This window comes from Diaphorina citri, unplaced genomic scaffold (genome assembly GCF_000475195.1).
Source record: "Diaphorina citri unplaced genomic scaffold, Diaci psyllid genome assembly version 1.1 scaffold2036, whole genome shotgun sequence".
NCBI lineage: Eukaryota > Metazoa > Arthropoda > Insecta > Hemiptera > Psyllidae > Diaphorina > Diaphorina citri.
Genome location: NW_007379461.1, coordinates 1 through 25,987, shown reverse-complemented (window position 1 = coordinate 25,987; position 25,987 = coordinate 1). Strand labels below are relative to the sequence as shown.

At 37.6% G+C, this 25,987-nt stretch overlaps 1 protein-coding gene and 1 long non-coding RNA gene across 2 annotated transcripts; one reads left to right on the top strand and one right to left on the bottom strand.

Moving 5' to 3' along the window:
- Positions 1-2,757: 2,757 nt before the first annotated feature.
- On the bottom strand, positions 2,758-9,953 carry LOC113471051. The gene is made up of 2 exons (XR_003393897.1): positions 9,834-9,953; positions 2,758-2,936 (listed from the first exon to the last, which is right to left on the bottom strand). It is a non-coding gene; the product is annotated as an uncharacterized LOC113471051 (long non-coding RNA).
- Positions 9,954-12,974: 3,021 nt separating this feature from the next.
- LOC103518002 lies at positions 12,975-16,639 on the top strand. The gene is made up of 3 exons (XM_008483053.3): positions 12,975-13,192; positions 13,917-14,105; positions 16,141-16,639. The coding sequence occupies exons 1-3, from the start codon at positions 13,091-13,093 to the stop codon at positions 16,381-16,383; spliced, it is 534 nt and encodes a 177-aa protein (XP_008481275.1). The 5' UTR covers positions 12,975-13,090; the 3' UTR covers positions 16,384-16,639.
- The last annotated feature ends 9,348 nt before the right edge of the window (positions 16,640-25,987 follow it).

The window sequence follows — 25,987 nt, the reverse complement described above, 5'->3', positions numbered from 1 at the left end:
ATTCTTGGTTTGCAGCTAATCACGAGTTTACGGTACAGTGTATTTCACGTGTTTAACAACCTCAGTGGTGTAGTGGTTAGCGCGGTGGACTCTGGATCTGGAGGTTGGTGGTTTGAGTGCAAGTCAAGTCATAAATAAATATGCAAATAAATAATAATGCAGAGAATGATTATTAGCTACCTATACTTATCAAGTGATCAGCGATTCACGAGTTTAGGGTACAGTGTATTTCACGTGTTTAACAACCTCAGTGGTGTAGTGGTTAGCGCGGTGGACTCTGGATCTGGAGGTTGATGGTTTGAGTGCAAGTCAAGTCATAAATAAATATGCAAATAAATAATAATGCAGAGAATGATTATTAGGTACCTATACTTATCAAGAATATTATCAGACGCAAGTCAACAAAGTACCTACCTAATGTGTTGACTGATCCATAAGAACAACTTGGTCTTGGTCTGTTTTTTACGACTTCTATTGGATACTAAGGTAATGGTTATCAATTTGTCATCTTTTTCCGCCTCACTTGAGAAAAATGCCATCTAATTTACATCAGCACAGTCATGACATAGGAGTAAAACCTACCTACAAATGGATATTTTAATATTTTTAATACATAGGTACATTATATCAACACATGGCATTGGAATAGAGCATAGAGCCTACCTATAAACGGACATTAATGTATAGGTGCGACACTACCTAGCCAGCTATGTAGGTACATACATACATAGATGCAACGGTTATTTTCTTCTGAAATTTTAATTTCTGAAAGAGCCAACAAGAGGAGTTGTTTGTTTATTCATATCGCTTGGTACTAGGTGGTTAAAACGGCTAGAAATGGAATTCTTATTGCTACTTATAATAGGTTAGATACTTCCTACTTTCAAGATTCTACCTCCACAAAAAGTCCTACCCCCAATTCACCGGTCTATCAGCAGTAGTACCTATAGATGGAAGTAGGTACAGGTAGATTTGTAGAAGCTTAACACTAACCCATCCTTATAGACCAGGTAGGTACAGGTACTACAAAGTCTAAAAACTCGATATTTCTTATTGGTCCAATTATTCCAAACAATTTCAACTCTTCTTAATTCATTGAAGAGCGACGGATTTTCATTTTGGGCCCTCCTCAACATTTTAAACTTCTCCAAAAAGCTGAAGAGAAAAACTTTACCTCTCCAGTTGAAAACTTTGCACAAGTATTCTCATCTCTTTCTTTAACAAAGTTAATTTCTTGCTGAAAGCCTATACCTGCCCGACGGCAATGGTTTCTATTAATTAAGATACATGGGTAAGTAGGGGATAGGGTGGCCATTTGAGATTTATACCCACAACCCGATACCTGCCTCCTGCCTAGTTCAATGGAGAGCAGAGGAAGTTTGCTTCAACATAGGCAGTGTTGATTTATATTTTGATCGCAGTGGAGTGGTGAGTAAAGAGTGGAGTACCTACCTAGTGGTATCTAAGTAAAGAGTCAATTTGCACGAATTTCGACGAACTGACGTATTTTAGTTGATTGGGCTAGCTTGTAAAAACCAACATGTGATTTGCCCCAGTGTCATGATGACCAGACTGACTATTTCTTGCGTCGAGCTCGGAGCATGGTTCAACTCACACTGAGGACTGACTGTAGACTGTAGTAGAGATACACAGGGACCATGTGAGTACCAGTTCTCATCACACGCGACGGTACCGCGTATCTTTGATTGATAGTTATGAATCGCGATCTTTATTGACGGAAGACTTCCTCAATATCCGCCAATGGTAAATCTGTTATGGATATATTGGTCCACCGCGAACTTTTAAACCTACCATGATTTTTCGTTCAAATATTTTAAACGTACGGTTCTTTATGCTTTTGGTGCCATGTACGGTGCTTTTTTTAAGAAATTTGATATAGAGGGAACTGTAACTGCTAAGGCCTTATCGGCCCGAAATCGAAGAGAGAAGGAAGACAGGATAGGAGAAAGCCAGCTGTTCCGAGAACGAACAATATCGGTTCTGGATAAAATCCCCCCGCCCCCGGGCAGGATCCACCCCGAGGCCTAATAGCGCTTACAAGGTAAACGCGATACCAACCAAGCTAACTTAGGCTGGCAAAGGTGCTTTTGAAAATACCTCATGTGTAATATATTTATGTAGTTTGCAGTGAAAGCAATACGCAAGTCAACAAAGTACCTACCTAATGTGTTGACTGATCCATAAGAACAACTTGGTCTTGGTCTGTTTTTTACGACTTCTATTGGACACTAAGGTAATAATTATCAATTTGTCATCTTTTTTATAGCGAACCGTCTAGGTCTAGTCAAGTTGAATGTCAACTTCTATTCCGGGCAAGATGCAGTGACTAATCAATACTTTATTTTTACCGATCCCATCTTCTAGAGATCTAGAACAATTCAGAAACTCTGGGAGCTATTAGGTCTAGTCCTTACATAGGTATTTTTTTATCGACTGTATTGAATGGATAGGCACTAGGTATACGTATACCTCAAACTGCCGCATTCTTAAATCAGCTTTTAGATAGCAATAAAATCATATAACTGTTATGAAACCAAAATCTACTCCTTTTTCCTTGCCAATCTATTTAGTTAGCTTGATTTGCAGCGCGTCTGCCTTTTAAGCCCTTTGCCGCTGGTTCAAGGATTTTATCCTAACCTAAGCGGATAGGTGATTTGCCCCAGTGTCATGATGACCAGACTGACTATTTCTTGCGTCGAGCTCGGAGCATGGTTCAACTCACACTGAGGACTGACTGACTGACTGTAGTAGAGATACACAGGGACCATGTGAGTATACCAGTTCTCATCACATGCGACGGTACCGCGTATCTTTGATTGATACTTATGAATCGTGATCTTTATTGACGGAAGACTTCCTCAATATCCGCCAATGGTAGGTAAATCCGTTATGGATGTATTGGTCCACCGCGAACTCTGAAACGTACCATGATTTTTCGTTAAAATATTTTAAACGTACGGTTCTTTGTGCTTTTGGTGCCATGTACGTTGTACGGTGCTTTTTTTTAAAGAAATTTGATATAGAGGGAACTGTAACTGCTAAGGCCTTATCGGCCCGAAATCGAAGAGAGAAAGAAGACAGGATAGGAGAAAGCCAGCTGTTCCGAGCTTCCGAGAACGAACAATATCGGTTCTGGATAAAATCCCCCCCCGGGCGGAATCCACCCCGAGGCCTAAGAGCGCTTACAAGGTAAACGCGATACCAACCAAGCTAACTTAGGCTGACAAAGGTGCTTTTGAAAATACCTAATGTGTAATTTGTAATATATTTATGTAGTTTGCAGTGAAAGCAATAATATGCTTTCACCACAAACTTGTGTTGTTCACCATTTAAAGGATTTTTAAATCGGACTACTAACATGTTAGAAACACTTTTGTTCTGTCTATTAAATCTCAATCAGAAAAGTCATCACCATTTTATGAGCCCAACATGAAATTTAGCGTGTGACCACGAAATAGCTAACAATAAAATATCTACTCGTTTAGTGGGAATGTGTGTCAGTCTGTCAGTATACAAATAGGAACATAAAGTAGATAGTAATCATAGTATTGTAAAAGTTCAACTTCAATCATAGGGGCTGAGTTATTGGTTCGTTGACACAAAATCTCTCCATGCATTTCAAAATGGATTATAAAATACGTAAACTTATCAAGGAGCTTTTTACCTGTTTTAATGTGTGTCAGTCTGTCAGTATACAAATAGGAACATAAAGTAGATAGTAATCATAGTATTGTAAAAGTTCAACTTCAATCATAGGGGTTGAATTATTGGTTCGTTGACACAAAATCTTTCCATGCATTTCAAAAGATGTGTGTGATGGGTGTGGTGTGTGGGGGGGGAGTGTATTTGTGTGTGTGTGGTGGTCCCGTACAAAGGACGGGTCAACCACTAGTGGATTATAAAATACGTAAACTTATCAAGGAGCTTTTTACCTGTTTCGGCCTACCACTTCTAAACTATACATGCTCATGAATGTGTAATGAGTTTTTTCACTTTTTTCACGAATAAAATAAAGTTAGATTGTCCTTAAAATAATTGTGTTATGTCAAAATGTCAAATGACCCGAGCAAAAAATAATATTTACAAACTTTAGTCAAACTAGGAAAAACAAAGTTGGGATAATTGTGTTATGTCAAAATGTCAAATGACCCGAGCAAAAAATAATATTTACAAACTTTAGTCAAACTAGGAAAAACAAAGTTGGGATAAAAAAAGTTCAGTCTTCATCCCTCTCTCCCCCCGAACCAAGTTAACGTAAAATTTTAATGAACCTTTTTCTTTTTTTCCTAAAATGAATAATTTCAAATAACCCTTTCAGAGTTGTTCAATTCGTATGAAATGTAATAAAGTCCGGTCGACTTCGAAAGCCCCCCTCTTATAATGGTCGGTCAAAACTTAAAATCCAACAGAAAAAAAAACTTTCACTGTAAAGGGACGAAACTTGCTTGACGATCTAATCTATGAAAGTTTGGGCGGAATTATGGATTTTATAACTGTTCAAAACTTATACGACCGAGGATACCATAAGGTGCCTATACTTTCACTTTCCTGGTTAGAACAGACAGCCACATGGGGCATCTGTCATATTTTTCCTCATCACAAGAGTCTTTACTTTACGGGTTTTTCACGATAATCCCGTATAAAGCTCTGAATATTCTGAGGAATTCTGCAACCATTGAATGCCTATAATTATGTATACCCTGGAATCCTGGTTCCCAAGGATATCTGTAACAAGAAACAAAATCGCCCCAGTAGGTATAAGGTGCCTATACTTTCACTTTCCTGGTTAGAACAGACAGCCACATGGGGCATCTGTCATATTTTTCCTCATCACAAGAGTCTTTATTTTACGGGGTTTTCACGATAATCCCGTATAAAGCTCTGAATATTCTGAAGAATTCTGCAACCATTGAATGCCTATAATTATGTATAGGTACCCTGGAATCCTGGTTCCCAAGGATATCTGTAACAAGAAACAAAATCGCCCCAGAAGGCACTTCTATTTCTATGCAGAGGTTCTAAAGGCTACAAGCTACAAAAGGCTGAAACAGTATCCTCCTTCAATACAACCATCACATGATGGGCTAATACCCATATTTTAATGATATGGAGACGCAACCCCATCTAAACTCAAATACGCCTCATATTATATGTCTCATATTAATTGGTTTTGTTTATAAAAAGCATAAGTCAACATAGAAAGCAAAAGAGGAAGGAAAAACAGGGAAGGGTTGTAGAAGAGAGATGAAAAGTAGAAGAGAGGGGAGAAAAGCGAGAGAGGGGGAATGAAACAGCAGAAAGGAGAGCTTTGAAGGGAAAGATATACAAAAGTGGGGGGAAAACAGGCGAGGGAAGGAATGCAGAAGAGAGGTGATGAGGGAAGTCAGGGAGGGGATAAAGGGAGAGAGAGAGAGAGAGTAAAAAAGGATAAGAGGGGGAAAACGAGGGAAGAAAACATCAGAAGGGAGAGCTTTGAAGGGAAAGATATAGGTACAAGACAAATTGCAATACAAGTTACTAAGCAAAAAGCTTGCTAGAAGCTTGAGGGGGGTAGGTACGGGTTGCCATTTTTGATTGAGATTATTGAGTTCTTAAAATACGGAAACTTGTGCACAAAAAGCCCACTCAGAGGCTTTCAGCCCTAAAGGATGGGTCCAGCTTTGCATAGCTGTCACAAATGTCACCCTTATGCAAACATGTGTAATGAGTAATGAGGTTATCCGGAAGTGCGATGTTCTGAGACACTATGTCACTATCAGCAAACGGATACTACTTGATATCAAAGGAGAGGTCAATGAACCTAATCACTGATAGGGAGATGAAACGACATGAAGTTTCAGAGTTCCTTTTGCACTGTAGATGAAGGGTGTCAATGGCCCTAGGCTTGAATAATGAACAGTATATACAGGGGTAAAATTTGCGAAATAGGTCAATAATTCCGAATTAGCTGACAGCCAAATTCGCTGAAATTTTCCCAATAGGCCCGTTCACACTTGACCTGTAGGTATTAGGTAGGATTAATTAAATAACTTCACGAGTATTCATAAAAATAGTAATAATATCAGAGATACATCTAAAATGAGAGAATTCCTCTACAAAGTCTAAAGCAAAATGACTATAATTACCAGAGAATTGTACTTTCTCTTTTCCTCTTCTCTTTTTCCAGCTGTTCCTAAGTTCCTTCCTTTCTTTTTCCTACAAAGAAAAACAAAGTCACACGCCATATTCCCAGGCAAGAAAATTTTCGCCCATCACCACAGTCTTGCAATCTGGTGTTTGGGAAAAACGTCCTCTCCTTTCCCTTTTTACTTTCCTTATCCTATAGGAAGGAAAGTAATGTACCTAATCGGGTCAAATTTTCGATGGTCAGTTTTTAGAGCCAAAATACGTTTTGAAGTCCCTAGAGCCTAAATCCAAAGTTTCAGCCATTGGTCCATGTGTGTCTAATCGGGTCAAATTTTCGATGGTCAGTTTTTAGTGCCAAAACACGTTTTGAAGTCCCTAGAGCCTAAATCCAAAGTTTCAGCCATTGATCATTTGATCCATGTGTGTGTCTGTCTGTAAACAAAATATCTCGAGAACGATAAGAGCCAGAGACTTGAAATTTGGTATGTAGCTGTCAAATGTGACAAGGATGCGACTGTAAACAAAATATCTCGAGAACGATAAGAGCTAGAGACTTGAAATTTGGTATGTAGCTGTCAAATGTGACAAGGATATCGTATGAAATGTAATAAAGTCCGGTCGACTTCGAAAGCCCCCCTCTTATAATGGTCGGTCAAAACTTAAAATCCAACAGTAGGTTCTGCGCTTGGTGGTATTTTGACCGCTTTTGGACAGATTTCGACCGTTTTTTGGAGGTTTTCAGCTATACCGACTTAGAGATATTGTATAAGTTGGGGTAAAAGAACACGCAAATAAGCATCATTCAATAGGATAAGGAAAGTCGTGTGATGTTCACACCAGATTTTTCTTCCCTTCTTTCCTATCCCTTTTCTTCCCTTCTTCCCATTCTATTTTTATTCCACCCTTTCTCATTCGTCCAGCAAGTTTTCTAGTTTATTCTTCAAAACAATGGGAGAAACTTTTGGTTTCAAGTTTTCGCTTCTCTCTCCCCTTCTATTCTACAACTGTACTTGGCCTCGTCAGTGGAGTGGGGTAAGATTAGGCCTGCCATGGTGGTTCGGTGTTTAATCTACAGCCTCGTGATCAGGGGATCGCGGGTTTAAATCCCAGTTGAGGTATGAAATTCTATTCTCGAAATGAGCAAGTTTGGCTTGTTACTACTGCTAGGGTAAAGTCGACTTTAGGCAAGTATTAAAGTTTAAATGTAAACCACTGAGCTCTATTGAATATTGACAAATACTCAAACTAAAGACTTAGTCCAGAAGGCATCATTCAATAGGATAAGGAAAGTCGTGTGATGTTCACACCAGATTTTTCTTCCCTTCTTTCCTATCCCTTTTCTTCCCTTCTTCCGATTCTATTTTCATTCCACCCTTTCTCTGAAGCATTTTACCGCTTTTTGGCGGTTTTCGGTGTAATTTAACAATATCTCGGGAACGGTATGAGCTAGAGACTTGAAATTTGGTATGCAATTCACAAATGTGACAAGGATGCAACACAAAACGTTTGGTTGAGATAGGTTCTGCGCTTGGTGGTATTTTGACCGCTTTTGGACAGATTTCGACCGTTTTTTGGAGGTTTTCAGCTATACCGACTTAGAGATACCTATTGTATAAGTTCGGGTAAAAGAACACGCAAAGAAGCATCATTCAATAGGATAAGGAAAGTCGTGTGATGTTCACACCAGATTTTTCTTCCCTTCTTTCCTATCCCTTTTCTTCCCTTCTTCCCATTCTATTTTTATTCCACCCTTTCTCATTCGTCCAGCAAGTTTTCTAGTTTATTCTTCAAAACAATGGGAGAAACTTTTGGTTTCAAGTTTTCGCTTCTCTCTCCCCTTCTATTCTACAACTGTACTTGGCCTCGTCAGTGGAGTGGGGTAAGATTAGGCCTGCCATGGTGGTTCGGTGTTTAATCTACAGCCTCGTGATCAGGGGATCGCGGGTTTAAATCCCAGTTGAGGTATGAAATTCTATTCTCGAAATGAGCAAGTTTGGCTTGTTACTACTGCTAGGGTAAAGTCGACTTTAGGCAAGTATTAAAGTTTAAATGTAAACCACTGAGCTCTATTGAATATTGACAAATACTCAAACTAAAGACTTAGTCCAGAAGCCAGAAGGGAGACCATTCCACGGTTTTTGCCCTTAACAAATCCAGATCTAAACCCTACCCTACAGTCGGAGTCGACACTACCTAGCCAGCTATGTAGGTACATACATACATAGATGCAACGGTTATTTTCTTCTGAAATTTTAATTTCTGAAAGAGCCAACAAGAGGAGTTGTTTGTTTATTCATATCGCTTGGTACTAGGTGGTTAAAACGGCTAGAAATGGAATTCTTATTGCTACTTATAATAGGTTAGATACTTCCTACTTTCAAGATTCTACCTCCACAAAAAGTCCTACCCCCAATTCACCGGTCTATCAGCAGTAGTACCTATAGATGGAAGTAGGTACAGGTAGATTTGTAGAAGCTTAACACTAACCCATCCTTATAGACCAGGTAGGTACAGGTACTACAAAGTCTAAAAACTCGATATTTCTTATTGGTCCAATTATTCCAAACAATTTCAACTCTTCTTAATTCATTGAAGAGCGACGGATTTTCATTTTGGGCCCTCCTCAACATTTTAAACTTCTCCAAAAAGCTGAAGAGAAAAACTTTACCTCTCCAGTTGAAAACTTTGCACAAGTACCTATTCTCATCTTTTTCTTTAACAAAGTTAATTTCTTGCTGAAAGCCTATACCTGGCCGACGGCAATGGTTTCTATTAATTAAGATACATGGGTAAGTAGGGGATAGGGTGGCCATTTGAGATTTATACCCACAACCCGATACCTGCCTCCTGCCTAGTTCAATGGAGAGCAGAGGAAGTTTGCTTCAACATAGGCAGTGTTGATATATATTTTGATCGCAGTGGAGTGGTGTGTAAAGAGTGGAGTACCTACCTAGTGGTAAGTAAAGAGTCAATTTACACGAATTTCGACGAACTGACGCATTTTAGTTGATTGGGCTAGCTTGTAAAAACCAACGCACATAGCATAACAGGTTTCGGCCATTGTTGATTTATTCGACCATAGTTAGACGCTGCTTCATGTTCTTCAAAGCTACAGAAAGTTCAAGGTACTGATATACGAGTAAGATTAAGGTGCGTATCTAACCTACATCCCAGGTCAGAAAGTCGTGGATTGGATCCCTAATGAAAACCGCCATTGTTGATTTATTCGACCATAGTTAGACGCTGCTTCATGTTCTTCAAAGCTACAGAAAGTTCAAGGTACTGATATACGAGTAAGAATAAGGTGGGTATCTAACCTACATCCCACGTCAGAAAGTCGTGGATTGGATCCCTAATGAAAACCGTCCATAAAACTGCTCCCAGTATAGATACGCGTAGGTGCAGGTTCTTTCTCTTCCAACTCCCACCTTCAAAAACCTTTCAATCTACGAAAAGCCCATCAGTCTTCCCTCCCTTACCGAAATGCTCTTCCTGTCAAGCCCTCTTTCTCCCCAAAATCACCCTTCAAAACATACAGGTATAGGTACTCCCACATTGAATTCATAGGAAACTTCCCTACTTCCCTGTACCATGGGGAAAACAACAGCGAGGGAAGTGGGAGGGAAAAGAAAGAAAAGGGCTGGCAAATCTAATTGAATAAATACGAAACAGGGATCTTCACTTACTTCAGTTGACACATATCAATGGTGCGGGAACGCAGCCTCCTAGACGGGTAGTCGGGAGTTCGATGTAATAAAAGAGAAGATATTGCCATCACTCGACGTTTGTCTCTGACGTCATCAATGTTAAGATTGTGGAGCCTAGACGGGTAGTCGGGAGTTCGATGTAATAAAAGAGGAGATATTGCCATCACTCGACGTTTGTCTCTGACGTCATCAATGTTAGGACTGTGGACGGAAGGTGGGTAATGGGGAAATGAATGGTCGCTCCGTGTGATAAGGGCTAAAGGGCCGTTGTACCTAGAAGGAATAGGGGATAAAATTATCAGGAAAAGCAGGTTACATTGCACAGGTTTCGAATGGGGTTCTTTCGTAAAAAAACTACGAAATAATTTCTGTATGCTGAGTGCAACATTGTTTAGTTTTAATTTTCCCATCGAGACATCCTCTCCTTTCCCTTTTTACTTTCCTTATCCTATAGGAAGGAAAGTAATGTACCTAATCGGGTCAAATTTTCGATGGTCAGTTTTTAGGGCCAAAATACGTTTTGAAGTCCCTAGAGCCTAAATGCAAAGTTTCAGCCATTGTTCCATGTGTGTGTGTCTGTCTGTAAACAAAATATCTCGAGAACGATAAGAGCTAGAGACTTGAAATTTGGTATGTAGCTGTCAAATGTGACAAGGATAAGGTACTGATATACGAGTAAGAATAAGGTGGGTATCTAACCTACATCCCACGTCAGAAAGTCGTGGATTGGATCCCTAATGAAAACCTTCAATAAAACTGCTCCCAGTACCTATAGATACGCGTAGGTGCAGGTTCTTTCTCTTCCAACTCCCACCTTCAAAAACCTTTCAATCTACGAAAAGCCCATCAGTCTTCCCTCCCTTACCGAAATGCTCTTCCTGTCAAGCCCTCTTTCTCCCCAAAATCACCCTTCAAAACATACAGGTATAGGTACTCCCACATTGAATTCATAGGAAACTTCCCTACTTCCCTGTACCATGGGGAAAACAACAGCGAGGGAAGTGGGAGGGAAAAGAAAGAAAAGGGCTGGCAAATCTAATTGAATAAATACGAAACAGGGATCTTCACTTACTTCAGTTGACACATATCAATGGTGCGGGAACGCAGCCTCCTAGACGGGTAGTCGGGAGTTCGATGTAATAAAAGAGAAGATATTGCCATCACTCGACGTTTGTCTCTGACGTCATCAATGTTAAGATTGTGGAGGGAAGGTGGGTAATGGGGAAATGAATGGTCGCTCCGTGTGATAAGGGCTAAAGGGCCGTTGTACCTAGAAGGAATAGGGGATAAAATTATCAGGAAAAGCAGGTTACATTGCACAGGTTTCGAATGGGGTTCTTTCGTAAAAAAACTACGAAATAATTTCTGTATGCTGAGTGCAACATTGTTTAGTTTTAATTTTCCCATCGAGGCATTACCTACTGATGCCTATGAAGTTTACACTGTCAGAATGAGACTGATAAGTCCCTTTATTATGTTATGTAGCTATCAGGAGTATACAGGTTGTTTCATATATCAGCAATCAACATCCCAGCAAACTCACTGATTTTAAAATCGTAGGTAAATGAAAATCTCATACCTATAGAAGATTGCTGTAAAATATCTAAACCTACCTGTTTGATTCTCAGAAAAAAAGAGGCTTTCAACTTTCAATCAATACAAGAAATTTTCCACTGCTTTTTCTATGTTTTTCCTTCGTTTTCATTCAGTTTTCAATCCAATAATGTAGGTTATAGGTAGATGAAGTTTACACTGTCAGAATGAGACTGATAAGTCCCTTTATTATGTTATGTAGCTATCAGGAGTATACAGGTTGTTTCATATATCAACAATCAACATCCCAGCAAACTCACTGATTTTAAAATCGTAGGTAAATGAAAATCTCGTATAGAAGATTGCTGTAAAATACTTAAACCTACCTGTTTGATTCTCAGAAAAAAAAAGAGGCTTTCAACTTTCAATCAATACAAGAAATTTTCCACTACTTATTCTATGTTTTTCCTTCGTTTTCATTCAGTTTTCAATCCAATAATGTAGGTTATAGGTAGGAAAAGGCCATGCCTTTTCCACAAGTTTGGCCATGCCTCGGGATGAACTAGCGGGATTCCGGAGCGAAGCGACGGAATTCAGCTAGTATTTTGTATAAGTGCTGTGTTTCAGCTTGACAGGAAATCTCTGAAGTAAACATACTTGTACGTAGGTTCTCAATACAACAGGGCGTCCCTTGAAAATACATTCCTGTCGAAAGCAGGAGTAACTTATCGGAAATTTTTATAATGAGAAATTGACTTATGACGTACAAAGGCGAAAGCTTTTCAGCTTTCAGCTCTATCGTGAAAGGAACCAGGTTCTCAAAGGGCATTGAAGGCATTTGCGTGTTAATCTTGAACAAGGTAAAACTCCTGAGGACGAAAGTTCTAATAGAAAGAAAAATATGAGGAATTTTCTGAAAAATCCTATGGTGTACTGAAGAAATGACAGAGAGGAATAGATGCAACGACAATGATGAAATTAACGGCCGGGGCCACAATCTGAGATTAGACTGATTGGATTAGATGAGCTGATTGGTTGGTTTGAAGGCATTTGCGTGTTAATCTTGAACAAGGTAAAACTCCTGAGGACGAAAGTTCTAATAGAAAGAAAAATATGAGGAATTTTCTGCAAAATCCTATGGTGTACTGAAGAAATGACAGAGAGGAATAGATGCAACGACAAAGTTGTATTAAAATAATGATGAAATTAACGGCCGGGGCCACAATCTGAGATTAGACTGATTGGATTAGATGAGCTGATTGGTTGGGTTAAAAAGGATCAAAATTTAGCAAATTAAATTCAGCTCAACTAAACTCAATTCAAAGTCTCAGCCATAAAGAAGTTTATTTCGGAGTGACGAGATACAAAGCTACAGTGAAATCCGAAGCAAACTGTGAGAGAGCATAAATTTCCGCTCAGCACTCACTCGATACTTGAAGTTAAGTGCTATCTAATCTACAACATACAAGTTCCGTATCAAAGTAAAATATCGACTATCAATATCCTAAGATTACAAGTCCAGCAACTACCGACACCTACAACTCAACAAAATAATCTTAAATCTCATGTTCTGAAAACGTCATTTGATATGCACCTGAGATAGCCCCCGTTGGCTGTAGGCTGTAAAGAGAAAACTCTTTCATATCATCAGCAACCACTACTAAGGACGGATCGAACCTGGAACATCTGGAATAGAAGTTGCTATGGTGACCATGAAGTTGATCCTGAGTTTGTTGTTGGCGTCGAGTAAATTCCAGTGGCTCAATGGATGGGAGATCTCGGCCTGTACCAAGTATAAATTCGATGTGAGTACATAGTTATCAATTAAATTAATTTATGTTCTAGGACCTAGGTCCTAGGACCTGAAACATGAACTTATTTCATGTACAGGACCTTTCTTTTAAAGATTGTACCTCGATACCGCTTTCGCATTATTTCAAGGCGCATTCTTTTACCATCCATGCCTATCCAAGAACGGAAAGGTCTGGTTAGAACAATTTCGCCCTGGCTGGGATTCGAACTCAGCACCTCCGGATTGAGAGTCATGTACAGGACCTAAAACATGAACTTTTTTTTATTGTTGGGTACTAGAATCTAAGGCTGTTGGGTAAAATGCTTTATTTAAATTTTAGTTAAAGTAGGACATAATAATTAAAGTCCCCTTACATTATCGAAAAATTACTTAAAATGTTCCATGTTTGTTGTTGGCGTCGAGTAAATTCCAGTGGCTCAATGGATGGGAGATCTCGGCCTGTACCAAGTATAAATTCGATGTGAGTACATATGAAATTTTTTTTATTGTTGGGTACTAGAATCTAAGGCTGTTGGGTACAATGCTTTATTTAAATTTTAGTTAAAGTAGGACATAATAATTAAAGTCCCCTTACATTATCTAAAAATTACTTAAAATGTTCCAAAGCTATCTACAATGTAGGTCCTACACACATAGAATGGAATTGTTTAGTTTTAGTGTCCTTTTCCTCAAAAGATGACGTGACGGGTCAATGAACTCTGGTTATCATTTCACAGCTGTTCTGCTACTATCTGAACGCCCGGTACGCTCAAGCCCAGGGTGATCCCTTCTACAAGGACGTGGTAGTCAAAGATATAATGGATTTTGTGATTCAAGCCTACGCCAAGTGTAACCCTTGTGACTCTTGTATCGAGTGTGCCCAGTATGATAAACTTTATCTGCAGTGCATCGAGGAAACTCTCTATGTAAGTACGTGTAGTCAATACGGGTGACCAAATAACTTAGAATGTACGTCATCATAATCAAATCTCAAGTCGTTCCACAAATAGGTCGACTGTGAAGCTGTTCTGCTACTATCTGAACGCCCGGTACGCTCAAGCCCAGGGTGATCCCTTCTACAAGGACGTGGTAGTCAAAGATATAATGGACTTTGTGATTCAAGCCTACGCCAAGTGTAACCCTTGCGACTCTTGTATCGAGTGTGCCCAGTATGATAAACTTTATCTGCAGTGCATCGAGGAAACTCTCTATGTAAGTACGGCCGATGCAACGCTTGGAAGCATTTTACCGCTTTTTGGCGGTTTTCGGTGTAATTTAACAATATCTCGGGAACGGTATGAGCTAGAGACATGAAATTTGGTATGCAATTCACAAATGTGACAAGGATGCAACACAAAACGTTTGGTTGAGATAGGTTCTGCGCTTGGTGGTATTTTGACCGCTTTTGGACAGATTTCGACCGTTTTTTGGAGGTTTTCAGCTATACCGACTTAGAGATACCTATTGTATAAGTTCGGGTAAAAGAACACGCAAAGAAGCATCATTCAATAGGATAAGGAAAGTCGTGTGATGTTCACACCAGATTTTTCTTCCCTTCTTTCCTATCCCTTTTCTTCCCTTCTTCCCATTCTATTTTTATTCCACCCTTTCTCATTCGTCCAGCAAGTTTTCTAGTTTATTCTTCAAAACAATGGGAGAAACTTTTGGTTTCAAGTTTTCGCCTCTCTCTCCCCTTCTATTCTACAACTGTACTTGGCCTCGTCAGTGGAGTGGGGTAAGATTAAATCTGCCATGGTGGTTCGGTAGTTTCAATCAGAGGATTGCGGGTTTAAATCCCAGTTGAGGTGTGAAATTCTATTCTTGAAATGAACAAGTTTGGCTTGTTACTACTGCTAGGGTAAAGTCAACTTTAGGCAAGTAGGTATTAAAGTTTAAATGTAAACCACTGAGCTCTATTGAATATTGTCAAATACTCAAACTAAAGACTTAGTCCAGAAGGGAGACCATTCCACGGTTTTTGCCCTTAACAAATCCAGATCTAAACCCTACCCTACAGTCGGAGTCGACACTACCTAGCCAGCTATGTAGGTACATACATACATACATAGATGCAACGGTTATTTTCTTCTGAAATTTTAATTTCTGAAAGAGCCAAGCAAGAGGAGTTGTTTGTTTATTCATATCGCTTGGTACTAAAAACGGCTAGAAATGGAATTCTTATTGCTAGGTACTTATAATAGGTTAAATACTTCCTACTTTCAAGGTTCTACCTCCACAAAAAGTCCTATACCCCCAATTCACCGGTCTATTAGCAGTAGTACCTATAGATGGAAGTAGGTACAGGTAGATTTGTAGAAGCTTAACACTAACCCATCCTTTTTGTGTATAGACTAGTAGGTACAGGTACTACAAAGTCTAAAAACTCGATATTTCTTATTGGTTCAATACGGGTGACCAAATAACTTAGAATGTACGTCATCATAATCAAATCTCAAGTCGTTCCACAAATGGGTCGACTGTGATCTGTGAGTCTGTGACGATCAAATGATTTTTTTGGGTGTCATGAGCTTGCTGTAAACCAATAAAAATAATACAAATAATGGAAGGTAACTGCACTAGGTGGGGTTGTAATTGAGACAAAAATTGGGCCTCTTTCCTCTAGATAAGAGATAGTTATACAGTAAACTCGTTTGATTCGAATCCAAAGCCAACAAAAACATAATTTCCGTGAAAAGAAGAACACCAGTAACTTACTGTTCACAATCAAACCAATAAAAATAATACAAATAATGGAAGGTAACTGCACTAGGTGGGGTTGTAATTGAGACAAAAATTGGGCCTCTTTCCTCTAGACAAGAGATAGTTATACAGCAAACTCGTTTGATTCGAATCCAAAGCCAACAAAAAACACAATTTCCGTTACTGGTGTCCTTCTTTTCAAGATGAATCTTCACAAAGTCACGTCAGAATCTATCAGTATAAGTACCGTGTCCATTTCAGGAGGGTCTCCGAAAGAACTCAAGCCGAATGTTACGAGGGAAGATAAAGCTGGACCATGAGGTGGCAGGCAATTACCTATCCGACTTCTTGGAAACACAGCTGGCTCTGCATCCCATCTGCTTCTGCGAGGAATGTGGCAATGCTTGTGACTATCTGGATGCCAATATAGTGAACGCTCCCAGAGGCAAAGCTAGCACAGCAAGTCCGGACTTCCAGATGTTGCAGGGATGGAACACAGTGTAGACCATTTCCAAAATATTCCTTCCCAAGCTGAATATAATTCAGTCGAATACAGCACAGAATGTAAAACTGAAATTGTCCATTTTCAACCCAAAGATTCTCCCTCGCCTGGACTGAAAACAAGTCGAAATGGGTTTTCCATCGATCTTCAAATTGTGATTACCTTTGGACAATAAAATTGGAAACATTTAAATTTGCCTTTTTGACACCACTACTTTTAATAAAGCGTAGATAACTACGGGAAAATAACCATAGAAAAGATTTGTATTTTGGCCTGGCAAAATGTATACCTACTTAGTAAAAAAATTCCTCTGAAGTTCAGAAGAATACAAACTTTAGCTGCCGGTAGCTTAGATTGTAAAAGAAGAACCAAGAGAAATGAATTTTTAATGATTCTTTTTGAAAAAGTTTGAAAAAAAAATAATAATAATAAAGGTTTTGTGTTGGCTGCAGAGGAAAACGTAATAGTTCTGCAATCTGCAACAAGGTTCTCTTTCCCCTAGTGGAAACACTTTTCTTGTGCAAACTTTTGTGAAAGAACTAATGCTGTTATGTTTGAAAATGAAATATTGTTTTCCAGAATGTATAATGAAATTATGAACGAAACTAGATAATATTTCACAACAATTCGATAGGAAAAAGAAGAAAATATCTTCCAAGTTTTACATTCATGATAAAACTTGGAATCTTAGATATCCTGAGTTATAACAAGTTTTCTGGATATCAAAAGCTTTTTCTAAGTCAGTGAGAAGTTTTATCAAGTTTAATTTATGACATTTAACACGTTGTTTAAGACGACATAAATATAAGCTGTTATAGAACTGAAATTTTAGGGAAACGAAGTATGGATTCCTTAGCCTTAGAGGGTGAACTTTATATGGGAGTAGTTTTAAAAAATTTACAACTGGTACGAGGTTATTACTTTTTAAGACGACATAAATATAAGCTGTTATAGAACTGAAATTTTAGGGAAACGAAGTATGGATTCCTTAGCCTTAGAGGGTGAACTTTATATGGGAGTAGTTTTAATAAATTTACAACTGGTACGAGGTTATTTTTTATCTACCTTGTATTTGTACGGTCACCGAAAGTCGTGTTAATCAGATTCAATTTCTATCAAGCCAAGGTAGGAGGACACACTTCTCTTTGTTCTCCACCAGAATTCTTCCTACAAACTGCCAACTGACACTACAAACACACAACAAAATATTGTAGTAGATATAAGAGGTAAGAAAACATGAGCAAAACAAGTCAATGAATTCATTTTTATAGAAAAACAAAATGAGTAACTTTTCTTTAATTAACAGATTAGATTAAAACTTACGTAATAATTATTTTTACTCTAAATCTAAAATGTAATTGTAATTTAAGTATTTTGAACACATTTTATTTTTAATGCTAAAAGTAAGTCAGATAATTGAATTAGCTGAGAAAATAATACCTAATGTGGAGATACCTTTGTCTCATTTCATAGATATCTAAAACATTTTTAATTTTTCTGAAAAGGGTTATAATTCGAGGAGGAAGGAAACTTATCTAAAATTTCATTTTTGTTTCCCTATTCCCGAGATTTTAGATTAGGATTCTAGAGGTGTTACATTACGGCAGTTGATTGTTGAATTGTAGGATCCACTTTGAGATATCTATAAAATAAAGACTTGAAGGAAAAAAAAAAATTAAAAGAAAAAAAAAGAAAAATAAATAAAGCACAGAAAATAAGACAGGAACTGAAAACAAGAAAATAGAGAATAACAAAATTCTAAAATTTGTACAAGTACAAAGAAAATAAATAAAATAAAAGTCGCTTTAAAAAATAAGATGATTTAACACAGCAGGACGTGGTGTCTGAAAAATATGCTATAAGTAATTAAATTAACATTCCTTCAAATTATTTTTCCGGGTATACATATTATACGTATGAAGATCAATTAGTAAGAATTCCTTCGTCAATTCACGCTCGCCGTCCTAAATAACAAACAAAAAATACATAGGACCTTTTACCTTGCTCTCACTATTTTTCTAATCTAAACAATGTGTAAAAGAAACAACACATAGAATTGAAAAAATAAATATACCTATAAATAGGTATAATACGAGCATTCTCTACCTAAAGAACGACTTACAACTATACATAATTATTATCTATCGTAAAATTAATAATATTATTATAAATATAGGAACTGTAAGGTTTGAATTATATTACACAAAAATACCCTTGAAATTTGAAATACGTAAAAATATAAAATACCAAAATCAATTTGATCTATCTAAAATTCTAAAGTGAACAAAAAAAATCCTGTAGATCCATATGTACAAATAGGTACGCCGCACCTCATAACCACATATGGATGTCTATGAGAAAGATAAATTAGGTACCTACCATATATGTATTTTTATCATACTATTTATTTTTATCCATTCCATGGCCTACCGCTGCCGAGTGAGAAGGGCTAGAGAGAGACGAATATTCTGTCTAAATAGTACCTACATGACATGGACAAGATGAGCCCCAAGAAACAATCTTCCAACTTACAAGTAGACTGCATTAGGCAGAGCAAATCATTGTGTGTAGCTGTTTAAAGTTTAAATCGTGGTTAGTTCTAGGTTCAGTCAGAAGTGTCACAAACTCAGAACCTTGTTCTGCACTCTTCTAGAGTCTAGACCCCTTGGTCCCAGCATTGTGCATTACTATAACTATTACCACCAGATTCTCCCCTTACACTACAAGCTGCTTCTGTTAAAACTTACCTAGTTTGTCATTGGAAGAATGATATCAACATCACACTCAATATTAGCATCTTAACTGGTTGCACGGTGATCTAAAATAAGGAGGTAGGTGTTTTGAGTAGAATACCTACTGGATTACTGAAACTAAACTAAACAGATACTTCTGATACTACAGATGTTAAATGACTGTGGACCTGGGCCTTTTTACAAATGACTCTGCACTTGTACCATAGTGCAAAACATTATAACACAGAAAAAAAATGTATTTGTACTATTTGTCAATATTTTCTTATCATTGAATACAAAGTCAAGGGTGCAGAGTCCTTTGTTGACAGATGTTAAATGACTGTGGACCTGGGCCTTTTTACAAATGACTCTGCACTTGTACCATAGTGCAAAACATTATAACACAGAAAAAACGTATTTGTACTATTTGTTAATATTTTCTTATCATTGAATACAAAGTCAAGGGTGCAGAGTCCTTTGTTACAGACCAGTTGACATTTAATCCATCATAGATGTTTTGCAATCTCAACGTTCAAAATACCTGTAAGGTGGTTTGCCATCCCTAGACCTCACATGGTTATTGGACACAGGTACATTGAGTGTTGAATAAGAGTTGGATATGAGAGTGGGAAACCAATCTGCCGAAGATATGCTCCTCTCCAGTTGGGCCATTAGATGACAACAGCATATCTGAAACATATGCCATCCCTAGACCTCACATGGTTATTGGACACAGGTACATTGAGTGTTGAATAAGAGTTGGATATGAGAGTGGGAAACCAATCTGCGGAAGATATGCTCCTCTCCAGTTGGGCCATTAGATGACAACAGCATATCTGAAACATTAGAAGGGCTAGAGAGAGACGAATATTCTGTCTAAATAGTACCTACATGACATGGACAAGATGAGCCCCAAGAAACAATCTTCCAACTTGCAAGTAGATTGCATTAGACAGAGCAAATCATTGTGTGTAGCTGTTTAAAGTTTAAATCGTGGTTAGTTCTAGGTTCAGTCAGAAGTGTCAGAAACTCAGAACCTTGTTCTGCACTCTTCTAGACCCCTTGGTCCCAGCATTGTGCATTACTATAACTATTACCACCAGATTCTCCCCTTATACTACAAGCTGCTTTTGATGAAGTTGTCTTTGATAATCTAATCTCCTGCTGATACATCACTGTTTGGACTCTTAGGCCCCCCTTAATAAAATCCTGGATACAGGCCTGATAGGCACAGGTATTAGGTAAATGCCAGTAAAATATGCCCAAACATAGGTAATTTCTTACTTCAGCACAGCACCAATCCAGCTACATACCATACTCAACAGTGCCCAACTCAAGTCCTTGTTCTCAAGAGGGACCCTAACCACTGTATTTTCCAAACCAGGACTTTAGGGTAGGTATGTAATCCTAATCTAAATTGATCAGAATTCAATCTGATACATAAGAATGTCTGTTACAAGCTAGAATGTTTGACGCTAATCTGAAAAACAAAACAGGGTTTATACCCTTTTCCTGGAATGAAATTCCATGACTTTTCCAGAAAAATTCCATGAGTTTTCCCAGAAAATTAGGGGGCAGAAGTACTCAAAAATCTGTAAGATTACCCCTTCATTTAAATGTGGTTTGTGACCATCATGGGTAAAGGTGAATACACCTACCTTTTCCTTGTTTTAGCATTGAGTCAGCATATTATTGTTCTATCAGTATCCTCATATAGAGTTCTCATATTCTGCACCACTTCCTGTGAAAAGTTAAATCAGCAAATAGCAAAACTTCTCTGAGCATCGTTACTTACCTCCTCATGATCCTGATAGCTATTACTCTGGTTATAGCTGTTACACATGTTACCTGCAATAGAACATTGGATTATAACTATGAACATCACACTCAATATTAGCATCTTAACTGGTTGCACGGTGATCTAATAAGGAGGTAGGTGTTTTGAGTAGAATACCTACTGGATTACTGAAACTAAACTAAACAGATACTTCTGATACCTGCTGAAAGTGTTGAAACAACCAATTTAAATCACTAACAACACTGCAAAACTGTAACAGATTGGACTGCAAGGAAAGTTTTAAATCACTGGAAAACGATTGTAAGTTGTTCTCTTGCAGAAACATATTTCATATTTTTGTCCCTTTGGCCATTTCTTCTTATTTTTTCTTTTTAACATCACACTCAATATTAGCATCTTAACTGGTTGCACGGTGATCTAATAAGGAGGTAGGTGTTTTGAGTAGAATACCTACTGGATTAGTGGATTACTGAAACTAAACCAAACAGATACTTCTGATACCTGCTGAAAGTGTTGAAACAACCAATTTAAATCAGTAACAACACTGCAAAACTGTAACAGATTGGACTGCTTTTAAATCACTGGAAAACGATTGTAAGTTGTTCTCTTCCAGAAACATATTTCATATTTTTGTCCCTTTGGCCATTTCTTATTTTTTCTTCACACTTTCCACAAATCCAAAAGATTCCACAAATATCCCCCGCCCCCGCATGCATTCAGAAATGCATCAAACACTTTCTAATCCAAATACTGGGTGGACTTAAAAAATTGTGTTGTCACTGGGGAATGAGTAATAAAAATAATGAAGCGCCACTCTAGTTCTACCACCCTATTTATTACGAATGGATACCCTTTTCCTGGAATGAAATTCCATGACTTTTCCAGAAAAATTCCATGAGTTTTCCCAGAAAATTAGGGGGCAGAAGTACTCAAAATCTGTAAGATTACCCTTTCATTTAAATAAAATATGCAATATGCAGAACAACAAGGAATATGAGGGGGAATGTGCCACAGGCCATTTTTCGGAAAAACTTGATATTTAATTTGAACATTTTTAATTTTTGACCGGGTGGCAAATTCCATGACTCTTCCAGGTTTTCTTTAAATTTTGACGATTTTCCATGACTTTTTAGCCAATTTTCAGATTCCATGACTTTTCCAGGTCGCTTATACTTATAAACCCTGCAAAACCATTCTATCAAGAAGATGTTAAAACTATAGCTATGTAGATTAGTATTTACACCAGCGAGGGTGTGTGCTATGTCAACGTATTTCACTATATTGCTTACCTAGTTGGTTTTGTTTGCTTTCCTTATCTTGCTATTGTCGCGGCCTTATTCCTACTGATAAACCCAAGCCATTGTGAGAATTGATGGGAAAATTATCCAGACTTTCGATATTCCTAGGTGCAGTCAACTACCTGGTACAGAACAGATGTATTGAGTATTGTCCTGTCATAGATATGTTATGGTACAGTTTAGCGCGTAGCCTACATACTTTTGTGTTTACTGACGGAGATAGTAATATTTTACTGAAGTTATAAGATAGATACTTCTTCCCCCTTCTTCAACAAAATATCTCGAGAACGGTAAGAGCTAGCGACTTGAAATTTGGTATGTAGCTGTCAAATGTGACAAGGATGCGACACGAAACTTTTAGTTAAGATCGGTGCATTGGTTGGCGCCATTTTACCGCCTTTTGGCGGTTTTCGGTCTAGTTTAACAATATCTCGGGAACGGTATGAGCTAGGGACTTTAAATTTGGTATGAATATTGCTTACCTAGTTGGTTTTGTTTGCTTTCCTTATCTTGCTATTGTCGCGGCCTTATTCCTACTGATAAACCCAAGCCATTGTGATAATTGATGGGAAAATTATCCAGACTTTCGATATTCCTAGGTGCAGCCAACTACCTGGTACAGAACAGATGTATTGAGTATTGTCCTGTCATAGATATGTTATGGTACAGTTTAGCGCGTAGCCTACACACTTTTGTGTTTACTGAAGGAGATAGTAATATTTTACTGAAGTTATAAGATAGATTTCCCCCTTCTGCTGTCAATTTATATTGTGCTGTCAGAAAAATGGGTGTTGTGTGATAAGATACTAGCCTCATCAATAATATCATTGTTATAGTCTGTTACCCATGGGCCATGGGTTTCTTCTTTGTCACCTTTTACCTTTCTGGCGGCTTGGAAATGTAGTTTATTTCTTATTTGTACATACTTACCTGTTACATTTACATATTTGTTATTGTTATTTTTCTATGGAGCTACTTATGTGAGTTACCATCTCTTTTGCTTTACAGCACCTAATCAGTGAGAGGTACCCAAGTAACAACATTATCCTACAATCCTACATGCATTGAGTATGTACTTACCTATATTATTAAATAATTTCATAGGTTTGTATTTGCTATTTCTTCTTTGTCACCTTTTACCTTTCTGGCGGCTTGGAAATGTAGTTTATTTGTACATACTTACCTGTTACATTTACATATTTGTTATTGTTATTTTTCTATGGATCTACTTATGTGAGTTACCATCTATTTTGCTTTACAGCACCTAATCACTAATCAGTGAGAGGTACCCAAGTAACAACATTTTTCTTCTTTGTCACCTTTTACCTTTCTGGCGGCTTGGAAATGTAGTTTATTTGTACATACTTACCTGTTACATTTACATATTTGTTAAGTATTGTTATTTTTCTATGGAGCTACTTATGTGAGTTACCATCTATTTTGCTTTACAGCACCTAATCAGTGAGAGATACCCAAGTAACAACATTATCCTACATGCATTGAGTATGTACTTACTTACCTATATTATTAAATAATTTCACAGGTTTGTTGATAGGCCTGGAATGTTTACCTGGGCAAAAACAAAAGAGACGAGGTGTGCTGATAAGTTACTTAAGTACTTCAAGGAAAGTAACTCTTTGCAGTTATTCTATTGGTAAATTGGTATACAACTACTTATGCGAAAGCTTGTAGATAAGACACAATAGCACAGTGCCTTTTAAAAGAGAGTTCACTTTACGCACCCTATCTGGTTTAGACCTTGGTAGAGGAGGGCCGAGTGAATAGTATAGAATATACTTAAGTTGTTTATCCTGCCAGAATGAGACTGAAAAGTTCCTTTACTCTCGCAGTCTAAACAAGGTAAAGGTGGTTTGTGACCATCATGGGTAAAGGTGAATACACCTACCTTTTCCTTGAGTCAGCATATTATTGTTCTATCAGTATTCTCATATAGAGTTCTCATATTCTGCACCACTTCCTGTGAAAAGTTAAATCAGCAAATAGCAAAACTTCTCTGAGCATCGTTATGCTTCCATTCCTGCATAATTGCATCCTACGCTAAAAGAGTTCTGTCAGTGTCATTTGTTTGGACACAAATTATATATTTCTAATTTCTATAATGTGTAAGTTATAGAAAATCACTCATACAGTAGGTAATTACATTGCATAAATGCATCCTACGCTAAAAGAGTTCTGTCAGTGTCATTTGTTTGGACACAAATTATATATTTCTAATTTCTATAATGTGTAAATTATAGAAAATCACTCATACAGTAGTAGCACAGTGCCTTTTAAAAGAGAGTTCACTTTACACACCCTATCTGGTTTAGACCTTGGTAGAGGAGGGCCGAGTGAATAGAATAGAATATACTTACCTTGTTTACCTGCCAGAATGAGACTGAAAAGTTCCTTTACTCTCGCAGTCTAAACAAGGTAAAGGTGGTTTGTGACCATCATGGGTAAAGGTGAATACACCTACCTTTTCCTTGTTTTAGCATTGAGTCAGCATATTATTGTTCTATCAGTATTCTCATATAGAGTTCTCAAATTCTGCACCACTTCCTGTGAAAAGTTAAATCAGCAAATAGCAAAACTTCTCTGAGCATCGTTATGCTTCCATTCCTGCATAAATGTATCCTACGCTAAAAGAGTTCTGTCAGTGTCATTTGTTTGGACATAAATCATATATTTCTAATTTCTATAATGTGTAAATTATAGAAAATCACTCGCACAGTAGGTAATTACATGTTGCATATTTTCCTTGTGATAAATTGGCAAACACAAGCATCCTAACAAGTCATTCAAGTTAATTGCCTTTTGATCATGCTTCATTAGCGAATTCTACCACGGTTATGTTTTAAGAAGTCAAACCATCAACACTAGGAAAGAAATGTCTAGTGAATTATGCTGAACAATACAGAGCACAAGACAATGTTGCAGCAAAACAAATCAAATGAATTAATAGGAAAGGAGAAATATTACTCCGAATTAATCAAACGCTCTAAGAGTTGTTTTGTAACATCCTAACAAGTCATTCAAGTTAATTGCCTTTTGATCATGCTTCATTAGCGAATTCTACCACGGTTATGTTTTAAGAAGTCAAACCAACAACACTAGGAAAGAAATGTCTAGTGAATTATGCTGAACAATACAGAGCACAAGACAATGTTGCAGTAAAACAAATCAAATGAATTAATAGGAAAGGAGAAATATTACTCCGAATTAATCAAACGCTCTAGAGTTGTTTTGTATCGCGCCTAGGAGATAAGGATTCTTGAGAAGTGCACGTTTTGTGTGGTGTTTTGAGTTGTAGAAGATCTTTTAGATCTTTCTGGGTTATACGGTTATATGGTCTTGTTCTTTTAAGGATGTTCTTCTTGTGAATTTACAAACTTTGTTACAGTTTGGTTAAGGTGGAAGAGGTCATTAATGTCATTATGTTGTTCCTGTGCTATATGTTTTTTTTATGTTTTTCATCTGTCTGTCATACATTTTTAAGGAGTTTTTTTAGATTGAAAGGGTGATCTTGGAAATGTTGGTCCTTGTTGTAACGCGCCTAGGAGATAAGGATTCTTGAGAAGTGCACGTTTTGTGTGGTGTTTTGAGTTGTAGAAGATCTTTTAGATCTTTCTGAGTTATATGGTCTTGTTCTTTTAAGGATGTTCTTCTTATGAATTTACAAACTTTGTTACAGTTTGGCTAAGGTGGAAGAGGTCATTAATGTCATTATGTTGTTCCTGTGCTATATGTTTTTTTTATGTTTTTCATCTGTCTGTCA

Excerpts from the sequence above, each read along its gene's own strand:
- LOC103518002 (XM_008483053.3), top strand. The coding sequence starts at position 13,091 with ATGGTGACCATGAAGTTGATCCTGAGTTTGTTGTTGGCGTCGAGTAAA. Across the intron at positions 13,193-13,916 it reads GTACCAAGTATAAATTCGAT|CTGTTCTGCTACTATCTGAA; the intron begins GTGAGTACATAG and ends ATCATTTCACAG. Across the intron at positions 14,106-16,140 it reads GCATCGAGGAAACTCTCTAT|GAGGGTCTCCGAAAGAACTC; the intron begins GTAAGTACGTGT and ends TGTCCATTTCAG.